The sequence below is a fragment of the Periophthalmus magnuspinnatus genome, chromosome 14 (genome assembly GCF_009829125.3).
Source record: "Periophthalmus magnuspinnatus isolate fPerMag1 chromosome 14, fPerMag1.2.pri, whole genome shotgun sequence".
NCBI classification, from domain to species: domain Eukaryota; kingdom Metazoa; phylum Chordata; class Actinopteri; order Gobiiformes; family Gobiidae; genus Periophthalmus; species Periophthalmus magnuspinnatus.
The window spans coordinates 27,895,321-27,908,497 of record NC_047139.1 but is presented as its reverse complement, the minus strand read 5'-3'; the positions used below and the strand labels follow the sequence as shown (position 1 = coordinate 27,908,497).

General features: G+C 43.9%; 1 protein-coding gene across 1 annotated transcript; it reads left to right on the top strand.

Annotated features, from left to right (window-relative positions):
• Window positions 1-482: 482 nt before the first annotated feature.
• Window positions 483-12,953, top strand: adamts15a (ADAM metallopeptidase with thrombospondin type 1 motif, 15a). Its single transcript, XM_055226710.1, is given in 17 exon segments — window positions 483-1,602; window positions 4,083-4,215; window positions 4,316-4,483; window positions 8,735-8,895; window positions 8,897-9,022; window positions 9,538-9,570; window positions 9,573-9,651; window positions 9,654-9,716; window positions 9,793-9,839; window positions 9,842-9,913; window positions 9,915-9,968; window positions 10,639-10,814; window positions 10,896-11,427; window positions 11,429-11,474; window positions 11,477-11,556; window positions 11,558-11,632; window positions 11,634-12,953. Coding segments are annotated over 17 exon segments (2,823 nt in total). The 5' UTR covers window positions 483-666; the 3' UTR covers window positions 11,676-12,953.
• Window positions 12,954-13,177: the final 224 nt, after the last annotated feature.

Below are 13,177 nucleotides of genomic sequence, written 5' to 3'. Positions count from 1 at the left end.
TGAATGATCCTTATGCATGGATCTGGATGTAGCCTAATAAAATCTCTTTTAACGCGTTGTATTTTTCTGTCCACCAGATGGCGCACAGAGGCTGAGTTAACAGGTAAATAAACAGCATTTCCATAGATAGCGTTGGTCTGTCTGACGACACACAGCCTGCCATGTCCTAATAACATTGGTATTATGTTTTATTTAACTAAACTAACTTCAACTAAAATAAGATTGTACATTTAATCTTAAGTTATTAATTAGCCTAAATGGCAAAATCATACAAAGCAATATGCAAGATTGCAAGCTTTTTTCTGTCTTGATTGCTATTTATGAAATTGAGCCTATTTAATATCATAAGCACATTTCTTGCCAATAGGGTTGTCTCTTGAGTTTTGGGTGTCTTGAGTTGACTTTACATTTTTACCCAAAGCCTATCCAAAGACTGCCCCCTCACAAAAAGCTCCTGAGCCTGCGCTGAGGGCTGCAGTTGCCTTAGCAGACACAGGTGGAGGAATGGGTCTTGACCAAGAGGAGTGTGCTGCAGTGAGTGGACTTGTACAAGCTGCAGTGTAGAAGTGCGCATTGGATTACCCTCAGCCTCTCACCGCCTCCGCTCACCCTGCAGACTCTACCGGCTAATCACCACTGCATTCTGTACCGAATGCAAGCATCGTCATGTTTATCAGAATACCACTTTTCCTCTATTTGGCGCTTACTTTATCCAAACTTGTGTGTTGCATGGAAAGTGAACTGTGCTTTCCTGTCAGGCTAAAAAACTACAATCATGACAGAAGGACTGTTTTTGACAACGACGTGGATCTCTCTAAAGGGAAAAGTGTCATAAAAATAAGAGCATTTCATCAGGAGTTATTGCTTGATTTACGCCAGGACTCTAGTTTTATGTCACCAAGTATTTCTAACCAAGACGCACCGAAGCTTTCCAACAGCGAACTCACGCACGAGTTGCGCCGGTGTTTCTACTCTGGATACGTCAACGATGACAGCAACTCCTATGCAGCGCTGAGTCTTTGTAATGGTTTACAGGGTGCCTTTGGTTTCCGTGGATGGGAATACTTTATTACTCCGGTACAGAATGATACTAGAACTACAGAAGGTGCGCACATCCTCAGGCGCAGAACCAGCCGCAACTTGACGCCAAACGCAACGTCCAGATGTGCCGTGGACAGTGACATAAGTCAACAGCTTGTGCAATCACTGGAGAAATACAGACACTTTGCAAATGACAGCAATGTGACCGACACGATTCAGAAATTGGGGAGATTCAAAAGGTTTGCGTCAGTCCCCAGATACGTGGAGACGCTCGTCGCGGCGGACGAGTCAATGGCACAGTTTCACGGCGATGACTTAAAGCACTACATCCTCACGTTGATGTCAGTGGCTGCGCGACTGTACAAGCACCCCAGTATTCTCAACTCAATCAACATCGTAGTCGTAAAGATCATTGTCATAACAGAAGCTGACAAAGGACCCAAGGTGTCCGGTAACGCAGCGATGACTCTCAGAAACTTTTGCACTTGGCAGAAAAAGATGAACAAGAATACAGATAAGCACGCAGAGTACTGGGACACGGCCATTCTGTTTACAAGAGAGGTAATATCACATTCACTATGTAACTTTTCTGGTGGAGGGTACGCCACCTGCTCGTCTACTGGAGATGTTATTACCTGGAATGTTCCGTAGTAAGTTAGGGTCATGTTTTGACACCATCAGGCCAAGTTACAAGTCAGATCAGTGGAGAGGTGATTTCGCTTAGAGTAGTAGCAAGTTTAATGCCATACTGTAAAGAGTTTAAGAAAAAACATGAAGACCCCGAACAAGAAAGGTTACATAGTGCATCTTTAAAGTTGTCCATGTGTAGCACGGTTGACCTTATTTTCACGTGCCTGCATTTTTTGTGACCTTCTAAAGCATGATCTCCTGGCACAAACCCAGTGTTTTAACTATACTCTTGAGAGCTTTGACACCATAGGTCAGAAGTAATTGGGGAGGAGAGAGCAAAAGCCCTGATTGCTTTCATTGCTCATGAGAGGGCAGTTTTTCATTGAATGGAAAAGCTGCACTCCCAAATATTTGACACTGGGTCAACAGTGAAGTCAATGATCCATAATGAACTGTTTGGCTTTAGGGAGTTTGACCAGCAAGCTTGTGTGAAGGGGAAATTAAATGGCTGTAGTATGAGGCAGGTTTGCAGAGTTTAAAACAGATGCCAAATTTACCTGCAACATTGAGAAGTGTTGTGCGTGCCTGGAGGGATGCACTGCTGACTTTCATCACTGCTCCAGCTGCATGTTCTCCACTGCATGGGCCTCTTAAACACATCCAAAAGGACAGATGGATACATGGATGGAGGGAGGGAGGACTTCTCTGAGCAACTTTAACTCTGTTCATCTTCCAACTTTAAAACAAGCATAGCAGCAACAGTCAATCCACAGCACACTGACACACTTATATTTCCTGTCTAGGTCATGGCACCTGACAGAAAACAATATGCACCATAAATATTCAAGCTGGAGGCCGTCCGGGTCAATGTAAAGTTTTGTATATAGGGAGATATCCAGTCCAGTTTATACAGTGTGACCCTGTTCAACTCAGAGCCAGCAGACCACACCCACAAGCAACAATTTCATCTGTCTTATGAAGAATCAAAGGCCCCAGACACTGTTTCATTTAAGAGATAACTGAATCCATTGAAGACCAGCAGCTGTTTTGTATGTTTACTTTCAACACTTTATATAATAGCATTTACCAAAACCAAGATTTTAGATAGAATAAAAGTAAATCACGATAAGATATAGCAACGCACTATTTTGTAATAGGTCAATGATAATGCACATTCAATTAGTCTTTGTATCAGATTTTTTCTCTTTTACCATAGTTGACAACATGGGAAAAAAAAGGCTATTCTTTTATGGGTCACCACGACAAATATAAATGTCATGTTGGCAAATGTTGGCAAAATCAGAGCCTTCATTTTTCACCTGTAATTTATGTGCAAAGAATTCAGAATATTTCATTTCTAAACAAGATTGCATTTCCTTATGGTGCAATCAGAGCTTCATTGTAACAAGGCTACATAAACTGTAATCAGTGACTTCATTTTTTACACATATAAAACACATATTAATCTGTGTTTTGTTTAAGTATACAGTTTAATGAAGTTGCTTATATGATAGTTGACAGATGTGAGAAGTAGGTCGTGGCTTGGAACAAACTCACTGACACTGCTGCTTTGTTCCTCTTGTTCTTCTTGCACGTTTTTATTTCCTTCTCTTAAATGACCCAAACTTGGATGTCATCTCCTGCACACACAGAGGCATCTGGAAGCCATTTGGAATTGCAGCATTTGTGGTTTATGCTAGGAATGGTTTGTCATCATGGCTCTTCACTTGGCTCAGCGTTTTATGGGTGCATTCATTGAACTCAAGTGCTGTACAAATGCATTAAGTTAAAGCGGCTTTGTCTTTGCCTGGAGCTGTATTTCTCAGAGCATAAATTGGTTCTATGTAATGTATATGGTTGTGCTGTTTAGAGAGTGGCGATGGGTGTTTCTGTGCAGTGGTTATAAATGCTTAAGTCCTGTGATTAGTAGGCTCGGTCAGAAACTCAAAATATGCACTAACATTTTGGGTTGTACTACTGTGGTCAGGAAATGGGTCATCTGGAAAGCGTGCGCTCGGGTATAAATGTTATGACGAAGGACATTACTTTAGCTCATATAGGAGAAGGTGAGCTCTAAACAAAGAAACCACTTAAGGAGACAAGAGATGTATTAAGGTTAAGGTGGTCTTTATTGTCCACACAAGGAAATATTTAATCTGCATTTGACCCATTCTTCAGTGCCATTGGGGAAACCTGTCAGGAGCTGTGCAGTGCCTAGAGACCCAGATCCAGATCTTGAGCTAGGCTTGGTCAGGACTACCTAAGCCAGAGGATTTCCCCTATTGTATATGTTTGGTGTTTGAAATCTGATGAGAGAGAAGTGTCTCTATGAAAGCATTGTCCATATAAGTAAAACTCAAACTGGGTGCCCTGAACATTGTCTTATGTCTATCATATAATATTTATTGCAGGACCTGTGTGGAGCATCTACTTGTGACACTTTGGGCATGGCGGACGTTGGCACCATGTGTGACCCAAAGAGGAGTTGCTCAGTTATCGAAGACGACGGCTTGCCCTCCGCCTTCACCACGGCTCATGAACTTGGTGAGACTTGCCAAAACCACACATCACTTATACGACAGAACATCATAAAATAGCTTCATATTCAAGTACAATAGCACTGACTTGGACTTCCTCTCTACAGGACATGTGTTCAACATGCCCCACGACAATGTGAAAGCCTGTGATGATGTGTTTGGGAGGCTGCAGGATAACCACATGATGTCTCCTACACTGATCCAGATCAACCGCACCAGCCCCTGGTCGCCCTGCAGCGCCGCCATCATCACAGAGTTTTTGGATGGGGGCCATGGTGAGTTTGAATGGCCTTTATCCAATGGTTAGGTGTCATATCCAGATCTAAGAGCAGGTATGAATACAAGTAATACAAGATAGAACTAAATAATAATGTGACCTTTGTGATATTGTGCTCAGGGCTATAACTATTTGGAATAACCTTTTGGAATAAGGTTGATGCTGATGTGCTCTAATAACTGCAATACACACAAAAATTGCTACAAATTTTTTAAACGCATTTTTAACGTCAGTTACAACATAATTTCCTTACAGTCTCTTTTACTATTTTGTGGTTTCAATTGTCCAAGTTCACATTCTAAAGATTTCAACAGTTATTCTTGTCTTCAGCCCAACACTCATAATCAAAGTGGTGGGCATAATCAAATTACTAAAGTGGGCCAGTGCACCATCTGCATCACCAGAAACTGCATTGGGATTGGTTTGGACTCTTTGCCAAACTGGGCAGACCACAAAGCCCTGGAGAGGCGCTCAAACTCTTATTTAAAACTACTCGACATCTGCACCAAATTAGAGGGCTTGTTTAAAAGAGTCACCGCTGAGGTTTGGACTCAGAGGTGTATCCGCGTACCGCTTCACATGCAGAAGAACTCCAAATAGACAAACGGACATGTCTCTGTCTACTGAAGTACAAGCCCACAAACAAAATGCAACCCAAGAATGCATTGAGAAACTTGCCTGGGGAGTGATTTTTGCTAACAGGGCTGTAACTTGGCTCCTACCGGCTGACTGTCATAAATCTAGTCTTCAAAAAGCTGTGGTGCTGCTAGAACAACATGTTGCCTCATGTTACCATGCAGCGTCGTGCCCCAAGTCATTTGTAATCTCCTCATTTCATGTAAACACAATAGCACCTATTGTTTTTAAATGATGGCTCTTGGAGAGTGAAGAGGAAGGAATGGGATTGAGCTTGTTTCAATGCTGAGCAAACTGTATACTGACATTAGCAAATTATCAAATCACCCTCTGCACAGAAGAGGGAGGAAGTTTGTGCATATAGTTTGAAAGTGCTTGTCCATTCTAAAATGACTGTAGCTAGTGATATTCCTTTTCTATTAGTCCTACCTTCTATTACTACTACCGCTGCTGCTAATGCTCAGTGCTATTACTAATCATCATGTTTGCTGCAAAAATATCTTTTAATAACTAATTTCACTTGTGCAATGTTTGTAGTGAAGGGAATACTATATGACCAATAACAGATAAGATCCACCTCATGCATCCTTATCTTTTAATCACATTTAGTCATTTAGTACAAACTTTATAGTACATATGAAGATGAGTGATGCACTTCCCTATGCTCCTCCAATATAAGAACTGCCCACAGTGTTTCAAGCACTTGCACTAGAAACTATTTCTATTATCCCTATGTTTTGAAATTACTCCATTATTATTAATTTGCAGATTAAAGTCATAATCCAAACCCCTACTCATATATTTGTGATGTTATTTGATCTCCATGCTGCATGAACATTATCTATTGTTTTGTCAAACATGAAAAGGGTGAACCTTGGGAGGATGTGATTGTGTACTTTGTTGAACTCTCTATTTGAGTGGTACAACTATGTAAAAACACTAGAGAAGACATGATGACTGACCTCCTAATACAAATCCACAGGCATTTAATGGATTGCTGATGAACAGTGAGCATATTGTAGCCGGGCCATTCCCCATAGGGACTGGCCGGGCACAGGCCAAACAAGTGACATGGGGCTGTCCTCCTGTTGACCCACCATCTGCAGGAGGATCTGTAAGGGGCTGGTGCAGAGGGATTTGGGCAGCAGTCGAAGGCAGGGGGCTCGACGACCGATTCTCCAGACATGGAGACTGGCTCTGGGGGGGAGGAGCCTGAGCTAGTGCAGGAGGTTGAGTGTAACGGACTAGCTATAGTTGGTCTGACCTCCATTGCGTAACTTGGCCTCTGGAACCCAACTCTTTGAGAGGGGCTGGGCTGTCCACTTCTCTGGCTTTGCCCACAGGGAGAGCCGGTGAGCTTGTGTGGGCTGTGCCCCACAGCTCTGCCGCCACATGTTGGCGTTCACCTCGGTGAATAAGAGAGTCAGGTCCCTGCACCTTTGGGTTAGGGAACAGGTCCCTCACTATGGGCTGAACAGCAGTGGTACTCGGCAGAGTACCTGGGGTTCTTAGAGTCCCTGGGAGGGGTACTAGACAGACAGGGACTCCATTACTCTACTGGGGGACTTCAACACCTAGAGAAAGGTGATTGGGAAAACAGCTCCCCAATCAGAAACCCAAGCTATGTTCAGTTATCAGGACATCTGTGCTAGTCACAGTTTGTCCATAACAAATATCACGTTCGAACACAAAGTTGTCCATCAGTGCATGTGGCACCAGGACACCCTAGGTCAGAGGTCCATGATCGACTTTGTTGTCGTGCCATCTGATCTCCAGCCCACGGGTCTTGGACACTTGAGTGAAGAAAAGGGGCAGAGCTGTCAACTGATCACCACCTGGTGGTGAGTTGGATCCACTTGGCGGATTAGGAAGCCGGACAGACCTGGAAAATCCAGGGCAGAGCCTTCTGTCAGTGGGGTCTTCAACTCGCACCTCCGGGAGAGCTTCTTCCAGATTACGAGGGAGGCTGGGGGACATGGATTCTGAGTGGGCCATGTTCTCGGCCTCTATTGTCAATGTGGCTGCTCATAGCTGTGGTCAATAGGTCTGTGGTGCTGGTCGCGATGGCAACCCCAAGACCCAGTGCTGGACACTGGAAGTAAGGGATGCCTTCAGGCTGAAGAAAGAATCTCATCAAGCCTTGTTAGCTTGTGGGACTCCTGAGGCAGCTGAAGTGTACTGGCGGGCCAAGTGTGCCGACAGCTCGTGTGGTCATAGAGGCAAAAACTCCAGGTTGGGAGGAGGACTATTGATTGGCCTCAAAGAAATTCTGGCAAACCGTCCGACATCTCAGGAAGGGAAAGCAGTGCTTCACCAACACTGTTAACACATCTTGGCTGACACGTCTCTGCAACATCGCGTGGCGGTCGGGACAGTACCTCTGCATTGGCAGACCGGGGTGGTGATCCCTCTACTAAAGAAGGGGACCGGAGGGTTTGTTCCAATTACAGGGGAATCACACTCCTCAGCCTCCCCGGTAAGGTCTATTCCAGGGCACTGGAGAGGAGAATCTGACCAATAGTCGAACCTCGGATTCAGTGGGAGCAGTGTTTCGTTCTGGTCGCAGAACAGTGGACCAGCTCTGTACTCTCCATCAGGTGCTCGAGGGTTCATGGGAGTTGGCCCAACCAGTCCACATGTGCTCTGTGGATCTGGAGAAGGCATTCAACCTCCTCTCAGGGAGTACAGGGTCCGGGGAACTTTACTAAGAACTGTCCGGTCCCTGTATGACTGGAGCGGGAGCTGTGCTCACATTAAGTCAGACCTGTTCCCGGTGCATGTTGGACTTTGCCAGGGCTGCCCTTTGTTACTGGTTCTGTTGATTATATTTATGATTATATTTATATTGATTATTTACAGAATTTCTAGGTGCAGTCAGTGGCCACATAGGATCTCATCTCTGCCGTTTGCAGATGATGTTGTCCTGATGGCTTCATCGAACCAGGACCTGTAGGAGGCACTGGCGCAGTTTGCAGCCAAGTGTGAAGCAACTGAGATGAGAATCAGCTGCTCCAAATCCGAGGCCATGGTCCTCAACTGGAAAAAGGTGGCTTGCCCTGGGTGACAGAGGAGTTCAGGTATCTTAAGGCCATGTTCAGAAGTGAGGGAACGATTGAGCACAAGCTCGGAGCAGCGTCTGTAACGATCCACGTGGTACAAGTGGTTTAAATGAGTTTCCTTCACAGGGTGGCTAGGTGCTTCCTTAGAGATAGGGTAAAGAGCTCATTCACACGGGAGGAGCTTGGACTAGAGCCACTGCTCCTCCACGTTGAGAGGAGCCAGTTGAGTTGGCTCTGGCACCTGTTCCAGATGCCACCTGGAAACCCCCTAGGGAGGTGTTCCAGGACATGTTCCACCGGGAGGAGGCCCCAGGGAAGACCTAGGACACCCTGGCGGGACTATTTCTCTCAGCTGTCATGAAAATTCCTTGGGTCCCACCGGAGGAGCTGGGGAAGTGTTTGGGGTGAGAGGGAAGTCTGGGGAGTCCCTGCTGAGACTGCTGCCCCGCGACCCGGCTCCAAATAAGCAGAAAGAAAATAGATGGATTGAAATATGGATAAATTTACTAAATGCCTCTAGATGACATATTTTATCTTTTTTTGTTACTTTTCAGGGGACTGTTTACTGGACCCACCGCAGAAGCCCCTGGTCCTCCCTGATGTGCTGCCCGGAGTATCCTACAGTTTAGACCGTCAGTGTGAGCTTGCATTTGGGGAGGGGTCTAAGCCGTGCCCCTTTATGCAGCCTCCATGCGGTCGCTTGTGGTGCACAGGAGAAGTCCAATGGTCATCCTGTGTGCATGACCAGGCACTTCCCATGGGCAGACGGCACCCCATGTGGTGAAGGACAGATCTGTGACCGCGGAATATGCTCCAACAAGATGGCTGTGCAAACTGTGAAGGTAAGAGTTACAAATGAAATTATATTTCTGACATATCATTACAATGAACTAATTGTGGCTGGCTGCAATGACATCACACTGTGCTTTGAGATCGCATAAACAAAACTGAAGCTTTTGGCTAATGTATTAAGTATATATATGTGGTTTGATCCTTCAGATAAGATATTCTAGCTCATATAATAAAGGATGTGTGGCAATACATTCTCAGTGAATCCTTTTTCAAAACACATCTATATAGAATATGACTATGGTATGATTGACAAATATGGTATAAAATTTGCATAACTGAACTACGGACATTGCCAGCTCAGTCCTTGTTATCTGTTCTACATTATCAAAGTTTATAATATTTCCTACAAAAACTGGCAACTTAGTTGTCAGATACAACTACTGTTTTGTACTGAGCACTTCTCCTGTATTTGACACCCAGAGTCTCTACTTTCTCTGGATAATTCATTTATTCTACAACAATGAGTTTTGTTCATTTTTTCTTTTGTTTATCTTGTACTTTCCAGGTGGATGGTCGTTGGGGTAAGTGGGGTGTCTTTCCGGCCCCTGCTCTCGCTCATGTGGAGGGGGTGTCCAGCTCTCTAAAAGGGAGTGTAACAACCCAGCTCCATCAAACGGGGGAAATACTGCCAAGGCGTTCGGGTCAAATACCGTTCCTGCAGTCTGTACAATTGCCCTGACAATGGTACAACATGTCCGCTGACATGTTCTGGCCCCTAGCATTTAAACCTCTAACTTCTTCATCTGTCTGTTTTGAGCAGGGAAGACCTTCAGAGAGGAGCAGTGTGAGAACGGTGGACGCAGTTTTCAACAACAACCGCCATCGCTGCCTCTACTGTTTGGGTGCCTAAGTTTTCTGGTGTTTCTGCTAACGACAGGTGCAAAACTCATCTGCAGAGCTAACGGCACTGGGTACTTCTATGTTCTCGCGCCCAAGGTGAGCTTTTACTGTGTTTGCAAATGTACACAGTTAGTTTTTAGAAAAGAATAGCATGATGCTTTGTTAGGTCATTACAGTTTTATCCTGTAGAAATAGTGACTGGAACAAACTAGTAAAGTCATAAGGATCACCACAAACAGTTTTTTTTTAAATGTTTTATTTAAAATGCCTGAAAATGTGTGTGTAGAATTAAAATAATTTATATTGAATAGTTCTTGTTTTACCAGTTTTATTTGTGCTTGAAATACAGCCTTCTGCTTGCTTTATCAGTAAGCAGTCACAGACTGAGACCACCAGTTGGTCCATTTATCATGGGTAGGATTCAGAAAAAGTTGTCTTCTGCAGTAAATATATGGTCCAGCTGACTATATTGTGTCTGTGTTTAAACACTGAGGGATGAGATAGGAATTTGACTAACCCAGATAGAGGGGTATGATGTGAGTGTAAGCAGCACATACAGAGTTCACACGTCACTCTAACATGTGGAGGAGGAGATAAAAATACTCCCAAGACGCTTAAATCACCTCGCAGCTGTACAATCCAATCTCAGCCAAGACGTTACAGTAAACCTTATGAATCTTTAAGGGCAGTTTGAGGGCAATATTAATCCATCGTAAACATCAGGTTTGTATATTTGGTTCTTTACATTTGTGTTTGTTTATTGCAGGTGGTAGATGGCACTCCATGTTCTCCCGATACATCAGGAGTGTGCGTCCAGGGAAAGTGCATCAAAGCTGGCTGTGACGGCAGAATAGGTTCAGCTAAAAAATTTGATAAGTGTGGAGTATGTGGAGGTGATAACAAAGGCTGCAAGAAAGTGTCCGGACTCTTCACAAAGCCAGTGTGAGTACAGATGTAGTGATATACTTTGGACCACTTTAAGCATCTACTTTTGATCTGATTTTGTGTTATCATATTATACAGGCATGGATACAACTTCGTGGTCATGCTTCCAGTGGGTGCTGCCAACATAGACATCAGACAGCGAGGTTACAAGGGAATGACCAGTGATGACAATTATCTGGCTATGAAAAGCAGTAATGGACAGTATGTGCTGAATGGGAACTATGTTGTGTCCTCTGGGGAGCGAGACATCATTGTAAAGAACAGTTTGGTGCGCTACAGTGGCACTTCTGGCTCCTCTGAGACTCTGCAGGCGGTTAAACCTTTAGGAGAATCTCTAACTGTGGAGGTATTGTGTGCTGGCCGGATGACCCCACCCCGAATCCGCTACTCCTTCTACCTGCCCCGACAACCTAAAGAAGACAAGGCCTCAAAGAAGGACACACGTGCAAACTCCCACAACAGTGTCCTAGCAGAGGATGATAAGGACAGTCTGAAAAATGTGTATACTAAGGACGAGCCTGGTCTGGGGAAGTGGCTCTCCACAAACTGGGACAAGTGCTCGGTAACCTGCGGTAACGGGCTGCAGAGGAGGTTGGTGCAGTGTCTGCGGCCAGGATGGCAAGCCTGGTTTTGATTGTGATCCCACACAGAGACCCTCACCACCCGGATGTGTGGAGACCCCTGTCCCGAGTGGAGGGTGGGGAACTGGTCCCCCTGCTCCAGGACCTGTGGCAAAGGCTTTCAAAAGGCGCCCACTGGACTGCAGAGCTCAGACGGGACATATGCTGCCCCGAGAACACTGCATGGACTTGCGCAAAACCACAGGAGCTGGACTTCTGTAACCTCAGGCCGTGTTAAGGACTCTCTGTCAGGAGCAGATTTTATTCTTTCAGAAACTGATGGATAATAAATGTAGAGATCAAAAGGTCTCTGCAGAGATGACTGTATTACACTTCATGGTCTAATTTAAGGAAACAACACAACACATTTTAAAATGTTATTTATCCCCTGTCAGCAGGTCTGAATCTCCATAAAGCCCCACCTGCCTTAGACTCAGTGTTATTGTTTAGGGCTTCTGCAATACAAAGATGAACAAACAGACAAGAGCATTTGTGTTTGTAAGCCCCCTGTTGCATGTTCCTCCGTACTTGTCTCTTGTTATTTTTCAGGGAGTTTTTAGATTCTTGGAATTAGAAATAAAATGGATCACTCTGTTTGTTCTTGTTATGCAGATATAGACAAAAATCTTTATCACAGCTGCTACCCTGCTGCTGTATTGATTGTCCAAACCAAATATTAGCTTAAAGCCACTTTGCATGCAGCTGTTCAGGACACAAATGTGAACACATTCTTCACAGCCATATGTTCAGAAAAAAAGATTAGCTGCATTCAATTATTTTCTAGTGAAAAATGGAAGTGTTTCTGTGTTCGGAACGAAGCTACTATTTATCTTAATGAGACTGATAAAGCTCGGTAAAATCTGAACCATTCCAGGAATTTACAAAGTTGCTCATTATTTTTCATGGTTTGTTTGAGTAATAGTAATAAACAAATCATGTATATTGGAAAGATCTGTAAAGTAAAGTGTTGTTTTTTTTGAGAACCAACATTTGTGTGATTTTGAACAGAGCTGGACTGGAATGAGGGATCTGGAGTCCAACTTCACTAGTAAAGTTTAATCTAGGCTTACTAACAGACAGTCTTCCATTATTGTCAGTTTGTGTCCCCAGTCTACAGTAGGTTCATGGAGCCTGTTAAATTCATGCTTTTCTGGCACAGTTTACACACATCATTTATTATAAATGAAAGGCTAAACTTTAGGGAAGAAAAGCTGGCAGTGCCTTTGTTATGTTGTTATGATTGTGGCTCTCCTTGTCCAGAGCACATCTGTCCTCTAGTCCAGTACTATCTCTGTCTAATGCAACGACAGGACTAATGCACCATTGTCTTTATGTTTTATCTGTTATACCCCAGCTTTTTGCACTGTACAGCAAAAGTATTGACATACACAGACTGTGCTGTATACTATGTATACATTTATCCAGTTCTGTGCAAAAATATTGTAAATATTTTTCTTTTTTCTACTCAGACAGTTTGAAATGTCTTTGACTTTTGTATATTTATTCCAGAATAAACCACTAAAACAATTAGATCTTTTCTGATGGTACTTTGAGTGAATGATTTACAGCTAACAATGATTAAGTGATGAGGTTTTAACTGTGGCCATCACACCTTGTAACATTTGCCCGTAACTAAAAAACTTCACATTACTGTGGATGAGTTCACAAGTCCTCTCACATATTTCCAGTGAGTCCGATGGCGTAATGCAGACCCTGGATTCTGGTACTCGAGCAGCTGGG